The 22,717-nt window shown below is 43.4% G+C and overlaps 1 protein-coding gene across 1 annotated transcript in view; it reads left to right on the top strand.

Moving 5' to 3' along the window:
• Nucleotides 1–22,717, top strand: part of myo6b (myosin VIb) — a 46,946-nt gene that overhangs the window by 20,534 nt on the left and 3,695 nt on the right. Inside the window, exons 13-28 of the mRNA XM_066684497.1 lie at nt 4,315–4,472; nt 5,632–5,723; nt 5,876–5,948; nt 8,423–8,550; nt 8,776–8,871; nt 10,011–10,181; nt 10,999–11,037; nt 11,918–12,011; nt 12,509–12,639; nt 12,725–12,802; nt 12,913–13,042; nt 13,163–13,253; nt 13,863–14,013; nt 16,004–16,212; nt 16,434–16,512; nt 19,693–19,853. Of these exons, the coding sequence (XP_066540594.1) occupies nt 4,315–4,472; nt 5,632–5,723; nt 5,876–5,948; nt 8,423–8,550; nt 8,776–8,871; nt 10,011–10,181; nt 10,999–11,037; nt 11,918–12,011; nt 12,509–12,639; nt 12,725–12,802; nt 12,913–13,042; nt 13,163–13,253; nt 13,863–14,013; nt 16,004–16,212; nt 16,434–16,512; nt 19,693–19,853 (1,881 nt within the window). The remainder of the gene's footprint in view (nt 1–4,314; nt 4,473–5,631; nt 5,724–5,875; nt 5,949–8,422; nt 8,551–8,775; nt 8,872–10,010; nt 10,182–10,998; nt 11,038–11,917; nt 12,012–12,508; nt 12,640–12,724; nt 12,803–12,912; nt 13,043–13,162; nt 13,254–13,862; nt 14,014–16,003; nt 16,213–16,433; nt 16,513–19,692; nt 19,854–22,717) is intronic.

Raw genomic sequence — 22,717 nt, 5'->3', positions numbered from 1 at the left:
GAGTATATACGCATAATATTTCTGTCCACAGGTGTGACTGGGTGAGTTTGTGAAACTAGTCATATGTGGTTGTAAGTGACTGTGTGAGTGTATGAAATTGTACCCGTGTGTGAGTGACAGGGTGAGTGAGTGAAACTGTCCACAGGTGTGACTGTGTGTGTGTGAGAGAGAGACATGGTGGGTGTTTGAAGCTGTCCACAGGTGTGAGTGTGTGAGTGACTGGGTGAGTGTGTGAAACTGTCCACATGTGAGTGTGTGAGTGCCTGAGTGAGTGTGTGAGTGACTGGGTGAGTGTGTGAAACTGGCCACAGTTGTGAGTGTGTGTGTGACTGTGTGAGTGTGTGAAACTCTCCACATGTGAGTGTGTGAGTGACAGGGTAAGTGTGTGAAAATGTCCATAGGTGTGTGTGTGTGAGTGTGTGAAACTGTCCACATGTGTGAGTGTCTAGGTGAGTGTGTGAAACGGTCCACATGTGTGAGTGTGTGAGTGACTAGGTGAGTGTGTGAAACTGTCCACAGGTGTGAGTGACAGGTGTGAGTGTGTGCACTATCCACAGGTGAGATTGTTTGAGTGACAGGATGAGTGTGAAATTGTGAAATACATAAGTGAATAAGTGTTAACTTGCCAGTTCCTGGACGGTGATGCTCTTTGTAATGTTGCTCTGCACTGTCTCTTGCCTCTGCTCCAAGAGACGTCGCTCAGTGGCTGATCCAGGAACAGCCTCTTTCCCTTCTCCTAAGTGTCTGTTCACATTAAGGCACCTGTAATGACGAACAGTGGTGTGCTGTGTCCTGCTATGGAAGTCTCACTCGCTCCTAACAGGCTCCTGCATAGTGTCTGCAACATTCATCACAGCTCACCCCCCCCCCACTGTGATGTGAATGTCCTACAGCATTACCTTTCATCAATTTGGCTCATCCCGATCCTCATCTCCTTATTGAATCCTCACGCTGGATTTGTACTGACAGCCGCTGCTGAAAATAGCTAATCTCAGCCTCTTTGCAGCAGAGATATGGTCACTTTAATGAAACCTGGCACAGACCAAATTGGCTAAGGGACTGTAATAGTCTAGTTTGTATTGAAAGCCTTCTGTTACACTTAAGCAGACATATTTTTTATTGATTGCATAAGAGTGAACACTGTAAGTGAACCTATATCTGTCCCTCTGCAGACTGAATAGTAGGATCAGGAACCTCTCTATTGTTTGCAGGTGATGTCTCTGTGTATAGTAGCTGACATATTGTGGACTTACTCATTACTCAAAGACATAACTCATATAAAAACTGATATTTAAATTTTTTTTACTACTGTCTGTATTCTCTATGCACTAAAACAAACCAGGAGTGAAATCGCAGGATTACTGGAGCTTGTATAAGATATAGGAGTCTAACATGCTAATAGTTTATCATTAGATCCTTGGATGAAAATGCTAATATGGCTAAAGGAGGATAACAGTTGTTTCTTTGCATTATGCACCACTGTGGGATCCTTTACTCCCCTGACACAAAAGAGGCAGTGGACTTTTGTGCTTCTGAGTGTTGTGAGACTCTCTCCAGTGCAGGGAGAGGAGCTGGGTATGAGATAAATTTATCCATCTTTCCCATCTGTTTACATTAATACTGCAACCCATGGATTCAAGTGGAATCACAGCTCTCACGGACAGTACTTAGAGACCCCAAACTCAGGTCCTTGGAGAACAAACAATCGTGAGACACAAAGAGGACACTGCACACCAACCCACGGTCCATTTATCGCGAGTGCAGTGTGTGCCCAAGTTGTTGAAGATGAGAAGATTTGGAAAAAACAGCTTGGTCTTGTAACAGAGTGCTCTATTGTGTCTTCTTCAGATGGGTGTTCTATTGACTGGGCAAAGCTGGGTGGATTAATATTTAACCAGGCACAGATGCTGGACTGGGTGTATTTGTGACCGATGTATAATGCATGTGTGTGTGGGGAGGCACCTGGGGTCCATTAGGTGTTGCAAGAAGGCCCACATCAGGGCTGTAGAGCCACAGAACCACACTGCACTCCCTCATTTGATTGCGGCCAGACGCAGGCAGTGTGTTGTGTTTCATATCGTATTCTGTGGAGACCAGCGGGGCCAATTTTCTAGCAGCACTGAAGCGACAATGCCAGTTCACACCGTGAAATACCATAAATGCCACCACTTTGCAGCCTGCTGCAGCTATTATTTTTTGCCTTCTCTCACGTACTAAGCTCAGATCGTTTAAACATAGTGCTGGGTTTAATGAGACGGGTCACTGCACCTTGTGACCCCCAAGAGAAAACAGATCCCAGAACATGTGTGCTGCGAGCCTGCAGTGTTTACAACATGAAAAATCAACTTGTAAGAGAATTGTGCCTTTAAAGTCATGGCTATCAACAATGAAACACTATCAAAACATATAATTGAGAGCTAGTTGCTATAATATAGGACACTATGCTAAGTACTACATCTATTTTCTAAAGGCATTTTTCAGTCGATGTTTATAATATTTATTGTCCATTAGATCAGCTCCACTGACCATATATGTGGACTATTTAGTTCTACAATTACAGACTATAGTCCATCTATTGTTCTGCATACTTTATCAGTCAACTTTTACCCTGTTTTTTCACGGTCACGTCCACCACACTGCAGGTATAGTCTATGCTTTGGGCGCTGCTGTGACACTGACGTGGTGGTGGTGTGTTGTGCTGGTGTAAGTGGATCAGACACAGCAGTGGCTTCTGGAGTTTTTAAACCCCTCAGTGTCTGGACTGAGAATAGTCCACCGACCAAAAACATCCAGCCGACAGCGTCCTGTGTCACTGATGAAGGACTAGAGCTACTGTAGAGCGGTGAGGTAGACGTGTCTAAGAGAGTGGATGGTGAGTGTTTAAAATCTCCGGGATTAATTAATTTTATAAAGTAGTAAGTAGTCAGCGAGGGACAAAAGGACTGTGGGACCTGTCTAACCTTTAAGGGTTAAAGACTGCTCATCACAGATGCAGGGCTTCAGGAATGTCGTTTGGAGCTCCCCACCCTTGTCCAACTTTGATTAATGGCATGCAGGCAATCAGAATTGCACAGTAGGGCTTCACACAGCAGGACGCGGTGACTAACAGAGCGAGCTCAGCCGTCAGCGTTCGTGAAGAATTCATGAGCCAATCACTGCTCTGTAGTAAGATGCCGTTGGTCAGGGTGGATGTGACCAAAAGTTGAAGAGTAGTCCTTCACAGCACAGGTCATCTGTCTGTTACGTCACACGTGCTTTGCAATGCTTTTGCGATGTAGTAGTTCTAACTTTAACCTTCTCACGTGGGAGGCACATGCTGTTTTTTATCATAGTTCTCCTAAGTATCTTTATTGCTTCTGACTGTTATTTCTGGCTTATATTTCTTGAAATATGAGTATTTCTTGAAATTGCTCCCCTGAGAGTTATAGAAATATTCAGGACGATGTAAAGAGCTGCTACACTCTTAAATAAACTCTCGTTGTTAAGGGAACACAGTTGTACCATATTCTGTATTAATTGGTTTAATTGGTTATAGATTTTTAAGTTGTGTTGATTTTGTACGCCTTGTTTCATCTCCAGGACTTGTATATTGTTCTTTTATGTTACACACATCTCTAATGAAAGATTGCATGTATTCATCTCTCCTTGTGGAGAAGAAAATGTAATGTACCTTTAGGGAACACAGCTGGACTTTAACACCACTGCTGTACCTTTTAAAGGTCTGTTCACACTGTCATAAGCTATTCATGTTTCTTATACACTCCTAATTTTTAATCTGTATTTCTTCCACTCATACTGTCATGTACAATGGTAATTATGAGCTCATTTGTCCATTGTTAATGGCAACTGACTCTGAACTCGACTTTATGTGAGGGAACATTTACGCTTTCTTTACCTTTAGTGAACTATAGTGTACTTGTACAGTACCTTTTTTCTGACAGAGTAGTGTTGATATATTTGAGTTCTCTTAGGTAAGAGATGAACAATATCTGCAGTGCTTTAGTGAGGGACCTTCTAGGAACGCTCCATGTGGTTAGGAGGAGATGCAGTTTTGCGAGATGTAATAAGAGAGTCAGGAAGAGAGCACAGTTTAAAGATGCCATCAATGTTCTGACGACCATGAATAATGGTCCTTCACTTTTCTGAACTGGCTTTTGCTGGGGACTACTGTTGGTATCCCTTTGAGGGGTATGGGCCGACAGGTTTAGGAGTGGGAGAGAATGGAGTTGAATGGACGTTTATTGATGAGGTTGCATTTGCAGAAGCTCTGGCCCAGTTTTATGTCTCCTCCTGGCCCACTTTGCTGCTCTCCAGGGTGCCTCTGAAGGTGGAGCAGGCCAACAATGCACGAGATGCCCTGGCCAAGGCCGTCTACAGCCGTCTCTTCGATCATGTGGTTACCCGGGTCAACCAGTGCTTCCCCTTCGAGACCTCCACCAACTTCATTGGCGTGCTAGACATTGCTGGTTTCGGTGAGTGTGTGTGCAAGATTAATTGTGGATTACTCTGATTTATCTCTTTGGTTTCTTGTAGTAATATTACGTCTCCTATAATGATCTGAATGGAAATTCAGTGCTGAAGAATCATTAGCTAATTTTAGAATGAATGAATGTTGATGAAACAGGGCGGCACGGTGGCACAGCAGGTAGTGTTGAAGTCACACAGCTCCAGGGACCTGGAGGTTGTGGGTTCGAGTCCTCCGGGTGACTGTCTGTGAGGAGTGTGATGTGTTCTTCCTGTGTCTGCGTGGGTTTCCTTCGGGTGACTGTCTGTGAGGAGTGTGGTGTGTTCTTCCTGTGTCTGCGTGGGTTTCCTCCGGGTGACTGTCTGTGAGGAGTGTGGTGTGTTCTCCCTGTGTCTGCGTGGGTTTCCTCCGCGTGACTGTCTGTGAGGAGTGTGGTGTGTTCTCCCTGTGTCTGCGTGGGTTTCCTCCGGGTGACTGTCTGTGAGGAGTGTGGTGTGTTCTCCCTGTGTCTGCGTGGGTTTCCTCCGCGTGACTGTCTGTGAGGAGTGTGGTATGTTCTCCCTGTGTCTGCGTGGGTTTCCTCTGGGTGACTGTCTGTGAAGAGTGTGGTGTGTTCTCCCTGTGTCTGCGTGGGTTTCCTCCGGGTGCTTCGCATTCCTCCCATGCTCCAAAAACACGTGGTGGATTGGCATCTCAAAAAAAGCGAGCGTGTGTCGCCCTGCGAAGGAATGGTACCCCCTCCAGGGTGTTTTTCTGCCTTGCACCCAATGATTCCGGGTAGGCTCCGGACCCACCGCCACCTTGCGCTTACAGACAATGAATGAATGAATGGTATGAAATATTTCCTCAGTGATTTAGAGTCTTTGATGTACATTAAATTTTATAAATGAAAATCAACAACAATAAATCATTAGGAGACTCAGGCTAAACCTGACTTTCTTTTAGATTTCTGTTCTCTCTGAGAATAAAAAAAATATTGTGAATATGCTGTGGACTGAAAAGTGCCTTACAGCTTTTCAATTTTAGATGTGTTCTTTTATATAACTTCATTTATTATTTCTATTCTGTTATTATATTGTTTGTTTTGAAGGCTAGAGGTGATATTTATGCAATTTGTGATATAAAACCTTTTGAATTATTAAGCATTTCATTTGATTTCTCTGTAGAATATTTTGAGCACAACAGCTATGAGCAGTTCTGCATCAACTACTGTAACGAGAAGCTGCAGCAGTTTTTCAATGAGCGCATATTGAAAGAGGTGAGTCTTCAGTTTGTGTGTTCTGTCTCTACAATTCACTCAATATGAAGTGACCCTACAATGACTCTGGGCTTTTACGGTGGTTTACAGTGTGATGTAGCTGTATCGTGCGATTTGTAATCACGAGGTGTAATGTTTTTGTGTTTTTAAAGGAACAAGAACTGTATCAGAAAGAAGGCTTGGGGGTGAATGAAGTTCATTATGTTGATAATCAGGATTGCATAGGTCAGTATCTCAAACACCTTTCGTTTCATGTCACTCTGCAGTTCATGACTCATGGGTGTTTTATCATATGTTTGTATGATTGAGAAGGTTGGAACTTGTGAACTGCAAACAACTTGTGACTGAACTCAACTTGTGAAAAAGCAGAGTGCGCACACAGACCACACCAAGAACCGAGCTTAAAACAGGGGAGGTTAACCCTAAGAAAGTTGGCAAGGAGTTCTGGGCAGCTTTGTTTTGGGCACAGAAGCTGAAAGAAGTCATAGAAGACTCAGAGGTGACCAGGTGGCGGTGGGAAGTTTTTCATCGTAGGGAAATGAAATGATGATGAAATGAAATGATGAATCCGTTATTGCACTGAACCCGTTTAAACAAAACCAGATCTGTTTATATCTGAACTATTTAGTATTTGTTTAGCAAAGATACGGCTCTGTTGTAAAAACTGTCCCTCAAACGGTTTGTCCTTGTTTTAAGTCGTTTGTAACATCTGCCTGAGGGCAGCAGTTCAAACATCTGGTGTCCTGGGTGTGTACAGTCCTTGATAATAGTGTAAGCCCTCCTGAGGCAGCGAGTACTGTAGAGGTCCTCCAGGGAGGGGAGAGAGTGTCCAATGATTTTCTGTGTCGTGTTGATGACCCTCTGTAAGGTCTTTTATGCGCTGTGGTACAGCTGGAGAACCACGCAGAGATGCTGTATGTCAGAACGTGCTCCAAGGAGCAGCGGTAGAAGACAGTCAGCAATTTCTTATCCAGATTCAGCCTCTTAAGGATCCTCAGGAAATAAAGACGTTGCTGGGCCTTCTTCACCACCGCTGAAGTGTTAGAACCCCATTGGAGATCTGCGTCCATACACACCCCCAGGAATTGAAGCTGGAGACCCTCTCCACATCCTGTCCATTGATGCAGATTGATTGCAGGTTGGACTTCTTCCTTCTGAAGTCTACAATCAGTTCTTTGGTCTTGAAGGTGTTAATTACCAGGTTGTTCACTGAGCACCACTCCACTAGCCTTTGAACCTCTCCCCTGTGTGCCGTTTCATCGCCCTCAGAGATCAGTCCGACCAGAGTAGTGTCGTCAGCGAACTTGATTGTGACGTTGTCTGAGTGGCTGCTGATGCAGTCATTCGTGTACAGTGTACAGAGTGGGCTCAGCACACATCCCTGTGGAGCAATTTGGAGCTGAAGGAACTGTGGAGGATTTGTGCGGCACGGAAGGTTTAGGGAGCAGTTAGGAGAGAAAGGGGCACATGTATGAACTATACCTTTTAAGGGCATCGCTACAGAATCTGGAAATACCTGAATGATTCTTCACACTCTAGCAACACTGCTGTGTTTGATCCATTTAAACCAGTGTAAATAACACTACGTTGCTAGTGGTTAGTGAGGTACTGAGGGTAGGTTTACGGAGGTAATGCCCATATATTGAAATTATAATCATACACAAGATAAGATGTAAAATATCCTATGCCAATCCATGTGAGCTTCACATAGGGCCCAACCCACTCTCTTCCTACAGGCAGCTACATCATTTCTATTTTTCCAATCCTACGGTTACACCCTATGGTTCCTGTGGCTGTTTATGATCCGATCAGTAACCAGCTACCCTTAACATCTACGGTTACTCATTGAGCCCAAACCACCCACTGCATCACTAGCTCTTCACAGGGGTCATCAGGTAGGCACCTCCTCTCATCAGTGTTTCACTGAATTAAGCCCACATCACCTCCAGAAGGCTCAACAGTGAAGCTTTAAAGTCCTTTCTTACGCTCAACCATCAACAACCGTAAATCCACACTGGCGACTAAGGCTGTACCTAGCCCCACTGGCACCGTTAATGCATGCTCAGTGCCTCTGAGTCTTGCTCACGGCAGCACCAACACTACACCAGCCTTAATAGATGCTTTTGACAGAACTTGCATATTGTAAAAGCGGCATCGTATGACGTCCAGTCACCCTGAGGTCTGTCAGGCTTACAGCTGTGTACCCCTAATACAGCTGTATCCCAGTTAATCCTCTCAGTGTAACGAGACTGAGCACAGCATTTACACACACTTTCCATTCAGTGGCTCAGGCCTTGCTAATGCTGCCATTAATAATGGAGCATGGCGCACCTCCTCGTGAATTGCAAATGGACACACAGGGCCTCTCCTCCATTTCCCCTCATCAATCACCTCTCATTTAAGCACAGGTGTCAGCTCATGCAAATACATGATGGCCTACGTCTGATCCTCGGTCACCCGCACGCGTCTCAGATGAATAATGCACCCGGTGGATGCCCTCGCACTGATTACCAAACATAGCCAGGTGCTCCCCAGCTTTGCCTTCGCTCCATTAAACTTGTTTGGAGCTGACATGTGCTAGATAATAGCGGATGGACAGGGTCATGGTATGCTAATGCAGCATGTCTCTCCGCTGGCTGCTGCTGTTGGGGGCTGTTGAGGGCTTGCTGGCTTCCCTGATGTCATGTTTTGCTCTGTAGACCTCATCGAGGTAAAGCTGGTGGGAATTCTGGACATCCTGGATGAGGAGAACCGCCTGCCCCAGCCCAGCGACCAACACTTTGTAGAAGCTGTTCACAGCAAGCACAAAGATCACTTCCGTCTGACGGTTAGCTTCAATCCTCAGTAATTTATAATGTTTAAATTGATTCAGGGTCCTGTGGTGAAAGTCTGATTATTGGTAAAGCTTGAGTGTAAGCTGTAAGTACAAAATATTATGTTGCAGACCCATACGTAGCTTACATTAGCTTCTTAAAAATACACAGCACTCTGATTGCTTTTTCTGAAAGTTAAATTTTGCATGTTTTTGTTTTTTTTCTTTTTTTCTGTTCAGGTTCCAAGAAAGTCCAAGTTAGCAGTCCACAGAAACTTAAGAGATGACGAGGGATTCATCATCAGGCACTTTGCAGGAGCTGTGTGCTATGAGACTGTATGTATTCACCTCTGTGTGCCCTCTGTTGCATGAACATTGTACCGAAACTGAAAGCAGATGAGATGTTAGGAGAGAGACTGGGACAGAAGTTAAGATAATGCGATGCTGTCTATATTTACTTTAATTCCTAAAACGCTGCTGTAAAGACTGATCTTGGTGCTCATTACGAATTTGCCGAGCTAATTATGCATGGTGTTGAATGTGAGAGGTCAGGAAACTGCAAATTGAATTCTGTGGTAACTGTGCCGGTGGGCTTTGCAATTCTCATTGCATCTTTGCTTTAAATTGAGGCAAAATTCAATTGATACATTAATTTTGGTTCTAGTAAGTGGCACTTTCTGAGTGGATATGAAGAAAACTTCAGCTTATTTCCATCATTCGTTTTTTTGCACAAAAAACTAAACCATTCTGAGTAGCACAAGTGTGTTGTGTTGAGGAAATTTGAGCCTGGAGCTGTGTGTGAGGGTAGACTCCAGGACATTAGTCTACACCCTACGGCCCAGACTCAGCCCTGAGGGATTTTTAGCAGCTCCCAAATTTTCGGAAAGGTCTCAGCTGAAAGTGATTTTCTGATGATAGCCATTAATGATCATTTTTCCAGTAAAAACAAATGTATTTTTTTCAGGGAATTAAAACAAAAACTAAATATTAGGGCTGGACGATACGGCCAAAATTTATATCACGATATTTTTATAAATTTCAGTCGATATCGATATAAACACCATAAATCAACAGAAAAACTGCCAAAAGCAAACAACAAACATGACATTCCCGTCAAACATAAACCTCTTGGCTTAGTCAGTATTAATATTTTTAAACTAAGTTTAAACTTGAGGGCAGTGAACTGGACATCATATCATTGTTATTGAAACAGTTCATATTGCGATATATATTGATATTGAATTATTGTCCAGCCCTAATATATATATACATTGTGTGTGTGTGTGTGTTCTTTTAAGATATAATGTTTTATAACTAATATGATGCAATATATTTGACCTCAACACTGATCTTTTAATTGAGTCACATTAATTCATGCACCCAAGCTGTGCTCCCCAAACATATTAATGCGCTGTAGGTTTTAGGTTTGAGACATGCTTTCTTGTGCCCTCTGGTGATTGTGTGTGTGTGAGCAGACCCAGTTTGTGGAGAAGAATAATGATGCCCTCCACATGTCCTTGGAGAGCCTCATATGCGAGTCAAAGGACAAATTTGTCCGGGATCTCTTTGAGAACAACTCAAACTCTAAGGATTCCAAGCAGAAGGCTGGCAAACTCAGCTTCATCAGCGTGGGAAACAAGTTCAAGGTGAACTCAGGCTTGTCACTTCAAAGTGATTGCATTAATCCTTAAATACAGAGTGTTTGAAGAGATGACAGCTATTCAAGGCTTTACAGTATTGAAAGTTTTCTTCTAGAAGCATTGAGAAATTCATTTCTTGATTTGTTTTAACATTTTGCAGGGAGTAGTAGCTTTCCTCCCCCTTTTAACGAAGCAGCCTTCCTTGCTGCTGTGGGAGACTCTGAACTTGGCCTCTTCTCACCTGGTGTTCTGCCCTCTTGCTATTCTCATCTCTTTCTGCCCTCCTCTCTTAGACCTCCTCCTGTCTTCTGACCCCATCCCTGAGGAAAGCTCTTATGCCTTAAATATATGTAGAATGGCAGGAACAAAGAGGATTGGACGATTTTAAATGGGTAAGACTGGTTCGAGAACGGGGAACCAGTGATAAGCGTAACGTACCATTTCTCACACGGCCCCTGCATAAACGTGTTAAATCCAAGTGTGCACCCCAGCCCTCCCCCACCTCTACCCACACTATGTTTATCTGCTTATCTGCTCGGCCTTGGTTATTTTTAAATAGATTCCTTAACAAATCCTCATATGGAGTGTGTTTACAGTGGCATAAATATGAATATGAGAATGTATGACTTGTACATAATGGCTGTTCTGATGATGTACATTACCCTGTTGTTTGCTTGTATGAGATGTTCACATCCTCACTTGCACAATGCATGTCTTGTTTTATGTTTGCTATATATTTTACACTTGACATATTTAGATATATACTATGCTCCATGCAGCAATGCTGAGAAACGTGTTTTATTTTTCTTGTTGCGTTGTTCAGACCCAGTTGAATCTTCTCTTGGAAAAGCTTCGCAGCACAGTAAGTTTCTGACAATATTCGAATTTAAATTGACATTTTTGTTCTGGACCCACTGCAACTCTGATAAGAATGAAGCGTTTACAGAAGATGTAATGATTAAGACATTGTGCTCCAATATGTACCACGAAATACAGCATCAACAACAGAGAAATGTTCTATTCTTTCTTTTCTGCTGTCAAATGGAATAAAATTGTAATGTAAAATCTTTAATGGAGAACTTCCTAAACCCAGTAAACAATTAGCCGTTGATTCAACGTTGAAATAACGTAATGACTGGCATCTTATCAACGTTCTCTTAAGGTTGAAAATGAAAGTTGAAAAGACGTCCAAACACAGACATTGAAAAGACGACTATTAGACGTATTTTGGACGTCCATTGACTTTATTAATTGGTCCCGAAATAAATTACTTGTATAAAGCGCGTTTTGGACGTCCACTGACGTTATCGCTTGGTCACCACTTAACTAACTTATTAAGATAGATTTTGGACGTCCATTGACGTTTGAAATATGTCCTTGACGGACAGACTACATTTAGACCTATTTTGAACGTCCAGGGCAGTTCCTTGTTTACTGGGAAGAGCCATGGACAGAGATTATAAATCTCTTATTTATTGTTCTTTGAAAAATGTGAAATAGTTCTAAATCATAATCTGTTTTTTCTGTTTTGTCTTTCCAAAAAAAAAAAAAATAATAATAATACACAATCAGAAACATGCCCAAATTTTTGATACTGGGCATTTTGGTCCACCTCCATTTTCATGACTCATTATCAGCCCACTATTTTTGACTGTCTGAACACAGCCTGGAAGGCCCTGCCCTAACTGCTAATCTCAATGGTTTTGAAACTGAAGCTTGTGTGTGTGTGTGTGTTTGCCAAGGGATCCAGCTTCATCCGATGTGTGAAGCCTAATCTGAAGATGGTGAGCCACCAGTTTGAGGGAGCACAGATTCTGTCCCAGCTGCAGTGCTCTGGTACACACACACAAACACACACACACACACACACACACACACACAAACGCTTAGAGCTAAGTGTCCCTAGTGCTTCACTGAGCCATTTATTTTGAGTTAGTTCTGCTTGGTTTTTGCTTACGCTACATACTTGCTTCATGCTGCTGGTAGAGTTTCAGATATTTCAGTTTAGAAATGCACCACCAATACACAGCGCTTATCGATTTTATGTTTTGTTTTTAAAAATGTGTGAACTGCCCACCGAGAGGAGGCATTAAATATGAGCGCCGTTGATTTTTATTTCATTATCTCTCAGAGGTGGTCTTAGCCTGGGAGGGCTTTGCTAATGGGGTCTTTTCACGTCATAGCCTTGCACTTGGCCTGTTATGGCAAAAATGGCGTGCACACACACACACACACACACACACACACACACACACACACACACACACAAAACAGGCAACATTGCTAATAACTCTGAGTGTATCTGGCCGCCTGGCTCTGTTTCTCCTTCCCAGGAATGGTGTCAGTGCTGGATCTGATGCAGGGGGGCTTCCCTTCTCGAGCACCTTTCCATGAGCTCTATAACATGTATAAGCAGTACATGCCTGATAAGCTCACCAGACTGGACCCTCGTATGTTCTGCAAGGTAAGTCTAGCTGCTGCTTTTTTGTAGCTAGTTGTGTTCAATGCTGTCTCTTGCTGATGATCCTTCTCCACACCTTTCGCTGTAGGCTCTCTTTAAAGCACTGGGCCTCAATGACAAGGATTACAAGTTTGGACTGACGAGAGTGTTCTTTCGGCCCGGAAAGGTGAGCAGTTTCTGTTGAGAAGGGGCTGCAACACTAAACATGTCGAGTAAAAAGTGTAAACATTGGATTAAACAGTTGAATTAAATTTGAGGCTGTCATTTACACCTCAGTTTGCAGAGTTTGACCAGATCATGAGGTCTGACCCCGAGCACCTGGCCGAGCTGCTCAAACGGGTCAACATGTGGCTGGTGTGTAGTCGCTGGAAGAAGGTCCAGTGGTGTGGCCTGTCTGTCATTAAACGTGAGCGTTCCCTTATTTTGAAATGGGTCCCTACAAAGTAAAAGTCTTACCTTCCACTCCATAATTGTGCTTCTAAATGAGAAAATGTCTTCTCTCTGTCCTTTCCCCTTTCTCCTGCAGTGAAGAACAAAATGATGTACAGGGCAGGCGCCTGCATTAAGATTCAGAAGACGGTCCGCATGTGGTTATGCAAGAGAAGACACAAGCCCCGGTGGGTAACTGCTCATCAGAAACACCGGGCCTCATTTTGTCAGACCAGTTGCTTTCCATTAACTGAACATTTAGGGAGAATAATTGATTCATGTATTGATTTTTAGCAACAGTTCAGTGACTAACATATCCCTAGATATTTCTTACAAACACAACCTGCCCTCCAGATTAACACCTACATCAACACGTACTGACGCTGCTCTTGGAAATTTCATGAATATGCTTCCTATCCGAGATACACCTCACTGTGTCATTTTACATTTAAGACTCCTGTGATGCTCCAGTTTCCCTCGGGATCAATAGAGTGTTGTCGATTCTTATCTGAACATTTTGCCATAATATATTTAATGGTTTTGCCTTCAAACTATTGCCATAAGCGCATATTGAAAGCAGTTTGAATAAAACGTTGTTTAAACATGTGACCTGTGTTTTTAAATGAAAAATAGCAACATTTTGGAGGATTTTAATGTTTTTTTTTTAATGTGTACATTATGAGATTTCAGGGGCAGTACAGGTTTCAAAATATTTTATTCCAAACAATTCTGTGTTCAAATGATATTGGGAACTAAGGAACTAAAGGATACGTATCTGTTTTTTGTGTATGATCCAGTGTTGATGGCCTTATAAAGGTGCAGAAACTGAAGAAGAGGATGGAGAAGTTTAATGAAGCTGTAAGTGGCCTGAAAGAGGGCAAGCAGGAGATGAGCAAGCAGATCCAGGAGCTGGCTGCCTCCATCGACGCTCTCCTGAGCAAAATAAAGGTGAAGCCCCCACTAATTGAGTGCTTTGCTTTTTTAATTACACTGTAGCCACTCATTACTTTGATAAACTCTTAATCTGCAGAGAACAATGCGCATTGTCTTCAGACACGTTGCATTTAACTTACTCAGAAGTTCGGTTTTAGTTTGCCATTGATGCTTAAGTGTTGTCCCATGGCCTAGTGCTGGGGAAGGACTGTGCTCTCGGCTGTCTTTTAAGTGTCATATTCTCTTTGGACGTGCCACAGAATTAAAGGCATCTCAACACAACGCTAGTTGGAATTGCAGCCCAGGTTCGACCTGTCTTCCTCTGATTTGCCGTAGAACAGAAGGAATAAAAGCCCTAAGGTTCCCACCACTTCCTGTAGTTAATTGTACTCAGCTATCAAAGGTTTCATATCGTCTCTGTCCAATCAAAATAGCAATTTTACAGGAGATAGGAAAAACCTTAACTTTCGATAGTCAGTGTAAAAGGATTTTATTCCATGTCGTTTCGGAGCATTTCTATTGGTCCTTTCCCCGTGGAATTTTCAGGAAAGACAGCTGCTGTGTTCAAATGATTGGAAAATAAACATCTACAAAAATGGAGATCCATGATTTCCATTGGACAGCGACAATTTGAATATTTATAGAACATTATATTGACTCCACCCCTCAACCAAAATAATGGCAAATTCCCAACTTCTAGTGAACTATTGCTGTGCCTGATCCGTTCAAACCAGCACAGCACACACTAACACACATTACACACACCAAAAGGACACTGTGTATAGAAACAGTGAGGTGGATTTAATGGTGGAATCCTCATACATTTCCTGCAGCATCCCTTGATTAGCAGGCTTTGTCCACTTCGTGCCCTCTGAGCCCTTCATCAGAGTAAACTCAGTGCTGTCTACACCTTTCCCTGACTCTGTCTCAGTGGGGACACTGCCTTCATGTGTCAGGCCGGATGTGCACCGCTGACAGTGGGCTCCGGAGACCGCGCCCTCCTCGCCGGCGTGCTGATAAATGAGTGGCATCGGAGCTGAACCCTTTCCACCCGATTGCCCCTTTCCTCTGTGTAAATGAGTGGCGTCTTCTCCTGCACTCCAGCGATCTGCTCCACGTCCTCTGAGCCCCCCTGCACTCCTCTGGCGTTCTGCCAGATGGTACTGAGGTGATGCTCTGGTTTAATGAGGGCCTGCAGGATATGAAAACAACCGAGGTGTGTCCATCCTGGCATCACCGCTCCCTTCCTCTTGATGAAGCTGCTGGCTAACTGCAGCGTCGCTGCCATTTGATTTTCCTCCCAAAAGTTACTCAAAGCGATGCCCTGCTGTTCCTCTTCAGATGGGTTTTTAGGGAATGTAGAGTTTAACTGCTGCACACAGGCAACTCCTGTAATGACTTTCAGTCCTTCTTTCTTTCTTTCTTTCTTTCTTTCTTTCTCTTTTTCTTTCTTTCTTACTTTCTTTCTTTCTCTTTTTCTTTTTCTTTCTTTCTTTCTTTCTTTCTTACTTTCTTTCTCTTTTTCTTTCTTTCTTACTTTTTCTTTTTCTTTCTTTCTTTCTTTCTTTCTTTCTTTCTTTCTTTCTTTCTTTCTTATATTTTTTCTATGGGTTCCCCCTAGAGTTGTAGAGTGCAATTCATTTTTACAGCACCCTCCGGAAATCAAGGATCTCCTACCCTCCTCCAAAAGTCACATAGTGCAGTTTCTGCAGTGCTGATCCCTGGAGCAGCAACAAACAGAGGCTCTATTGTAATGTTAAAGTAAAAATACTACTTAATGTTCCTTTTTCCTGTCATTGTTTGCATTTTGTTCCACTTTTGTTTCAAACTAATTCTTGTCTATATTCCTTCCTCTCTTTGTCTTTTGTTCTTGTTCATTTTTTATATTTGAAACAATTATCAAATAGTTGTTGAAATTACTTTTTTTTACTGTTTCTTTTTAAAATCTCTCTTATTTTACTCTTTCATTTTTGATCCTCTTTTGTTCATTCTTTCCCTCTCTAAGGCCACGGTGATGAGTCGTAAGCAGATCGAGCAGGAGTATGAGGGCCTGGTGAAGAAATCGGAGCAGCTGCTCTCCTCCATGCAGAAGAAGAAACAAGAGGAGGAGGAGATGGAGCGGCTGAAGCGCATCCAGGAGGAAATGGAGAGGGAGAGGAAGAGGCACGAGGAAGAGGAGCAGCTACGTAAGCAGGAGGAAGAGGACCGACGCATGTAGGTCGCACCTTCATGTTTAAATAGAGGGGATTGATGAAGATATCATATATATATGAATTTTCATTTCATCTAAAAAGCCAGTAACAGGACAAGGCTCTTTCTCTACAGCATCAGCATCCTCCAACTTCATGGTGTCTGTAGTTATCGATCTTGACGTTTAGTCCCTCGCCATGCATAAGATTATGAACAGGTCACTTCTCTTACTCCTCTCACACTAGGAAAGCAGAAATGGAGCAGAAGAGAAAGCAGGAAGAAGAGGAGAGGAAGAAGATGGAAGTGGAAGAGCGAATCCTGCAGGTGGGTTTGTGTGCGGATGCGTGTGTTGCAGTATTGATTTCCTCTTTGGCCCTTTTGCCCAGCCACACCGCCAATCACCCTCACGCTGATATGTTCAGTGGAGGATATTACCGCTGTGCACTTCAGTAATAATCGAATGCTGTATCGAGCTGCCACAGCAGCGTGGGCGCAGATTTACCAGTCCCTGTTCTCTTCATGGATGTGAAAGTCCTCTTTGCTGGCTCCTGTGGCTTCTGGCTCAGGGGTTTGATGGATTGCCCTGCAGTGCTCCTTTGTGTCCGAGTTGTTTGAAAGAGGCCACGGTACACACTTTAGTCCTTTAAGCTTCTCTTGTTTTTTCAGACCTTTGTTTTTAACTACGTTTCAAACCACCGTGATATTGTCAAGCTGCACTAAGCACTTTTGTGAGAGGAGCATTGTGTCACCATCAAAGCAGCACTGTGAGTCAGGGCTGATTTTTAATTTGTAAGAGCTGCAGCGTTTATTCTCACTTGGTTTATCAAGAACAACATCTAAACAGGTTTGTTACAGGCACGTTCATGTTCTGTAACGGAGCTAGGCCAATCAGAGGCAGCCAAACTGTGTTATGACTGACTGACCTTTGTTCTCTACATTTAACATTCAGAATTAAAGCCAGATCTTCTTGGATGTTGTTAAAAAACACGTGCTTGGACCTTCATTTATTAAAAAAAATAAAATAAATAAACAGATAGATAATTATAATAATTGAAATCGCAAATGATTTTAAAGGGTTAACCCTAAAATGCCTTGTATAAAATATATATGCCGTTCAGTCCAGACCTGCTTGGTTCATCATCTAATGAAGACGTGGCCATCTCTTACATCCCTTACATAGAAGCAATCTGTATATGATTTGAATTAATAATAAAAAAATAAAAAAAATAAAAATAAAAATAAAAAAATTGATAAATGTGATTCTTTAATGCAGTAAAATATCTCACTGGTGATTTTATGCTAGCTTTAGTAGCATGTTACAATAGTAGCGCATTCACCCAGTAAAAAGATTATCACTTGCCCATTATTTTTTTTTTTTACACATATTCAAGAAAGTCAAATAGTTTTTACACATTTTTGAAAACATTTTGAATTTGGCCCTTCTCCAGTGCTTCCCAGTCCCATGCTCCTATTGATTGTATAAAATATCAGCTGTGTCAAGCTGTTCAGGAAGGGTGACTACTGTTTCCTTCCCTGTGTTGGTTAGTTTTTCTTTAGCTCTCTAAAATGTTGTCGGACACCGTGCCGTTACGGGTTTTCTTTCCGAACTTTAGATTCAACTTCCGCATTAGAATGATCTAATACAATCTGAGACCTCTGACACCAGACTATAGCCTGTTTCTGATCAGTCTAGACGTGGAATCACATTAGCTTTCTTACAACCTCGATAATATGGCTAATCGGAAATAAGCACACAGCAGGCGCATAATATCTTAATGTCCTGGCAGCAGGGAGCAGCACTGGTTCTGCTGCAGATGGGCTCCAGAGAGTCTGGAGGAGGGCCTCCCTAATCTCCCTCTCCTCAAACGCTCTAGGCTTTATGGAGAGATTCGGGGAAAGCCTAAGTCTGCTTTGGTGGGGGGCGCTTCTCCACTGCAACAAAGACCAGCGATTGCGTCACTGTCATCACAGAGCAGTGTGTCTCTGAAATGGTACGTTTCAAATAAAGTCATGTACCTGGGAGAGTAATTTTGTACCACTGAATATAATTTCATTTTCAGAAAATGTTTCCACAATAAAGAGCAGCTGTGGTTTTAAACACTGGAAATTGAGGAAAGTTGGAGGCAGTTTTTATTACTGAATGCAGATATTTAGTTTTATGATGAGTATTGTTCACAACAGTCATTGGTTTATCTGTTATAATCATTTATTGTTTGAAACCACTCATTCAAATCAGGGTCGGGGTGGGTCCGGAGTCTACCCGGAATCACTGTGCGCAAGGCAGGAACACACCCTGAAGGGGGCGCCAGTCCTTCACAGGGTGACACACACTCACACATTCACTCACACACTCACACCTACGGACACTGTGGGAGGAAACCGGAGCACCTGGATGAAACCCGATGCTTGCGACCAATACCAGGATTAGGATTTAAAGTCCAGGCCTGTGTTTATAACCAATAAGGTGAAGATCAGGCATTAAATGTAAGCGCTGTGTGTAAAGTACGGGACGGTCAGTCAGTTGTGGTCATGACCATAGCACTGTGTCCGGCTGCCTCTGATTGGCCAGGCTGAATGTCCCCCATTTTAAAACTGGCTAAGACATTGTTAATGCAGGCTAGAGATAAAGCTGCAGCTCTTGCGATTTTGAGGTAAACACAGTTCATTATTTAGCCCTAACCACAAGTGTCTTCTGTCTTATTATTTTTTCTTTTATTTTTCTAATACTAATTCTCCTAAGCAATTTCTGGAGAATCAGCAATAAGCCTCCTGAGGCACAAAAGCACAGCATTCGAGAAATGTTTCTCTGAGTGTTTGGCAACCTATGATTGCCACTGGATGAATGGAAATTTGAGGTCAATAGGCAATGAAAATACAAATGAAAATTCAGACTTTCAGTACCTTGAGTTTCTTGAGCACCTTGAGTTTGAGAAATTAAGGCAAATCAAAAGTGAAATGACAGCTTGCCCACTTTATTTATTCATTCATTCATTTATTCATTCATTATCTGTAACCGCTTATCCAGTTCAGGGTCGCGGTGGGTCCAGAGCCTACCTGGAATCATTGGGTGCAAGGCGGGGAATACACCCTGGAGGGGGCGCCACTCCTTCACAGGGCAACACAGACACACACACACATTCACTCACACACTCACACCTACGGACACTTTTGAGTCGCCAATCCACCTACCAACGTGTGTTTTTGGACTGTGGGAGGAAACCGGAGCACACGAAGGAAACCCACGCAGACACGGGGAGAACACACCACACTCCTCACAGACAGTCACCCGGAGGAAAACCACGCAGACACAGGGAGAACACACCAACTCCTCACAGACAGTCACCCGGAGCGGGAATCGAACCCACAATGTTTTAAAACATATATATATTCAGTTGTTAATCACAATGGATTTATGGCAATCAATTTTCAACGCCACAATGGCTCGTGATTGTAAGAGATTTTGGGATGTAGTTTTTAATCGTGTGTGTGTGTGTTATGGTGCAGGCGGAGCTGGATATTGAGCTCGCTCTGGAGCGAGAGGAGGAGGTGCAGAGGCAGGCTGTGCTGGAACAGGAGAGAAGGGATAGAGAGCTGGCCCTGAGGATCGCTCAGAGTGAGGCTGAACTCATTCAGGATGAGGCCCAGATGGACCCCAGCCTGCGCAGGTACACACACAAACACACACACACACACCCATGTGTGACATGTTCCTCTGGCTTTTGCAGGTAGCATCAGACCGCAGTGAAATTCTCCCACTGTAGTCTGTAAACTTCTGCATAAAAAAAATCACAGCTGCTCTGCGATTTCCATATGAAAGGAGCCCACAGTCCCGCTGCTATTGTGAAACAACAAAAACAGCCAGACTGCAGCCTTGCAAAGAGCTTTGTGTTATGAAACTAGCTCTGAGATTAAAACAAACATTTTGCTCATGCTGGCAGAGACTAACGCTGGCTCAGTGGCCACATTGACCTGCTGTAGATCCATTCACTCTGAAGATGAACTGAACAATGTCTTCGTCTTCGTTCGTCTGGTACGGGAATAACAGCTCAGGTTCAGTTCCTAATCGCACAGGTCTGATCAGAATCTGGTGTCATGAGTCTTTTCTCTTCTCTGCTTTCTCCTCTTTCAGATATGGTTCAAAGGACATTGCATTTTCCACAGAGTCCGAGAAGTAAGACACAGAACGACCCCTTCAGTTCCCAACTCCCTCAACTCACATTAACCAAGCCTACTCACAAGTCCCCTCCTCATAATCTTTCACCAACCTAGATAGAGGATTACACTACTAATGCAAAGCATCCTAAACAATAGGCTAATTCTGTTCGATATTAACCTAAATACTTCCTTTAATCATGAATCAGTGCCTTACTCTGCAGAGCTGTGGAAGGGTCTAAAGCACCTTTCACACATGTATGGTAACCCAGACATTTTCCAGAGTTTACCAGGAGGAGCTGAATGTGTGAATGCAAACACCTGTAACAGCTGCCCCGGACTTTACTCAGACTTTTAACCCTGCTAGCGGCCCAGTAGAAAAACTGGGTAAAGGCAGAGTGAGCGAATGTGTGAATAGAGCCTCTAATGCTCTGGAGACTCGCGCTGTATCTCTTTCACATGTTGAACATGCCTGACACGACAACACTGGGAATTCTGTGCACCTGATTCTCCGAGTTTCCAGAAGGGCTCAAGGGAAGAGATTCATTCATTCATTCATTATCTGTAACCCTTATCCAATTCAGGGTCACGGTGGGTCCAGAGCCTACCTGGAATCATTGGGCGCAAGGCGGGAATGCACCCTGGAGGGGGCGCCAGTCCTTCACAGGGCAACACAGACACACACATTCACTCATACCTACGGACACTTTTGAGTCGCCAATCCACCTACCACCGTGTGTTTTTGGACTGTGGGAGGAAACCGGAGCAAGGGAAGAGATAGTATGTTTTATTTAATGTTTAACCGTTTACGCACAAACAGAGGAGTCACAACCAAGTCTGCCCTTTCCAATCCATCCTCAGATCCTACGTCATCCATATCTGCCGTTATGTGGCTATGAAGAAGGCCTACATAAGACATACGTCTGTTCTCTGCCTGGAGTCATGTGTCCGTCTTCGTTCTGCCTGAACCTTAGAGATGGTCACTCAAGAGTGTCGGTGTGTTTTCACAGAGAAATGAAGAGTTTGAAAGTTTTTAAAAGTTTGATAAGACACACGAAAATCAGGGTGCAGTTAAAAGAGAGTTGTTGAAGATACGCCACCATTCAGAACATGCCCTCAGACCCCAGGCTTTTCTGAGGTATTTGAACTGACATCTGATGAGTCTTTAACATTTAGCGATGTGAGATGTCTTTCCCAAGCGGGAACTTGACCCCAGCTGCTCATCGTGAATCCGCCCAATTAGATGCGTTTGTGTGTGTATGTGTTTCTCTCTTACACCTGTCAGAGTGGGTTAATCAGAAAGGCTGCCTGGTTTGATGACTGCTTGTGTGGGGACGCCGTTAAGCAGCTTTGCTCTCGCAGCTGTCAAGAGTCAGCAAAGTGCCACCTCACGAATCACTGTCACTGTCTTCAGACATGCAGGAGCTACTCAGACACACACACACATTGACACTAGAACTAACACTCGAGATGAGATTTTACCACTTGTGTTGTTTTTATACGAAGACATTTCCTTGATAGAGGGTATGTGTGAAAATATGGTGAATAGGTGAATAAATGTATTTTTAGATGCTGCTAAATCAAAGCCAGGAGATTACTGTTGGTGAGATGCAGTGCTTCATGCACAGGTAAAATGTAATGAATGTATTTATAATGTCAGCTGTCCCCTCAAACATTTATTGAGGAATTCAAATGGACAAAATTGTCTGTTTGAAAGAGCAGCTTGTGAGAAATCACTGTGCAATCAGCACCGACTGCCTTGTAACTAAATGGCCAGCATTCACCAGCTGACCATCTGTCCATTCTGACTTTCCCTTAATTACCTTCTTTGCTGCGAAGTTGCATGCAACCTTTCCTTTAACACGTCAGACAGGCTTTCCAATGGCCAGGTTAAGTGAATCCAATAGGATTATGGCCCGAGCACTTGAGGCAGGAGGGGTGGAAGAGTGGTCAGTGTTGTGGTGAATCCCATAGAATCTGTACAAAGTGAAAGTGCCTCCAGTTAAGAGTTTGATTGACTTAGAGCTGCTGGAGACCGTTAGCAGTGCCACCATCCTCAGCCCTACTGTGCAGTCACAGCCTAGTTACCTTCTCCCTCCCTGCTGTCCCCTCTGTTCACCTCCCACTAGCGTTTTCGCTCCCAGAGCCAGGCTCTTGCTGCCTCACACTTCCCAAAGCCTGCCCTGATTTTCTCAGCGCCGTGCTGATTTGGCCTGCTGTCAAGAAAGGCAGTACTCTGTGGCTTTATCATCAGTTTCAAAGTGATTGCTGCTCACCCTGTGCTTAATGAATCAGACCAATTAGCTCCGCTGATTCTGTTCTCCAGAAAGACTTAGATCAGAATCAGTGCCTCTTAAATAAGGCAAACGAAGCCTTC

This window comes from Hoplias malabaricus, chromosome 1 (assembly GCF_029633855.1).
Source record: "Hoplias malabaricus isolate fHopMal1 chromosome 1, fHopMal1.hap1, whole genome shotgun sequence".
NCBI lineage: Eukaryota > Metazoa > Chordata > Actinopteri > Characiformes > Erythrinidae > Hoplias > Hoplias malabaricus.
Note: the sequence above shows the minus strand (reverse complement) of the source record. Positions and strands in the feature narration are given on the sequence as shown.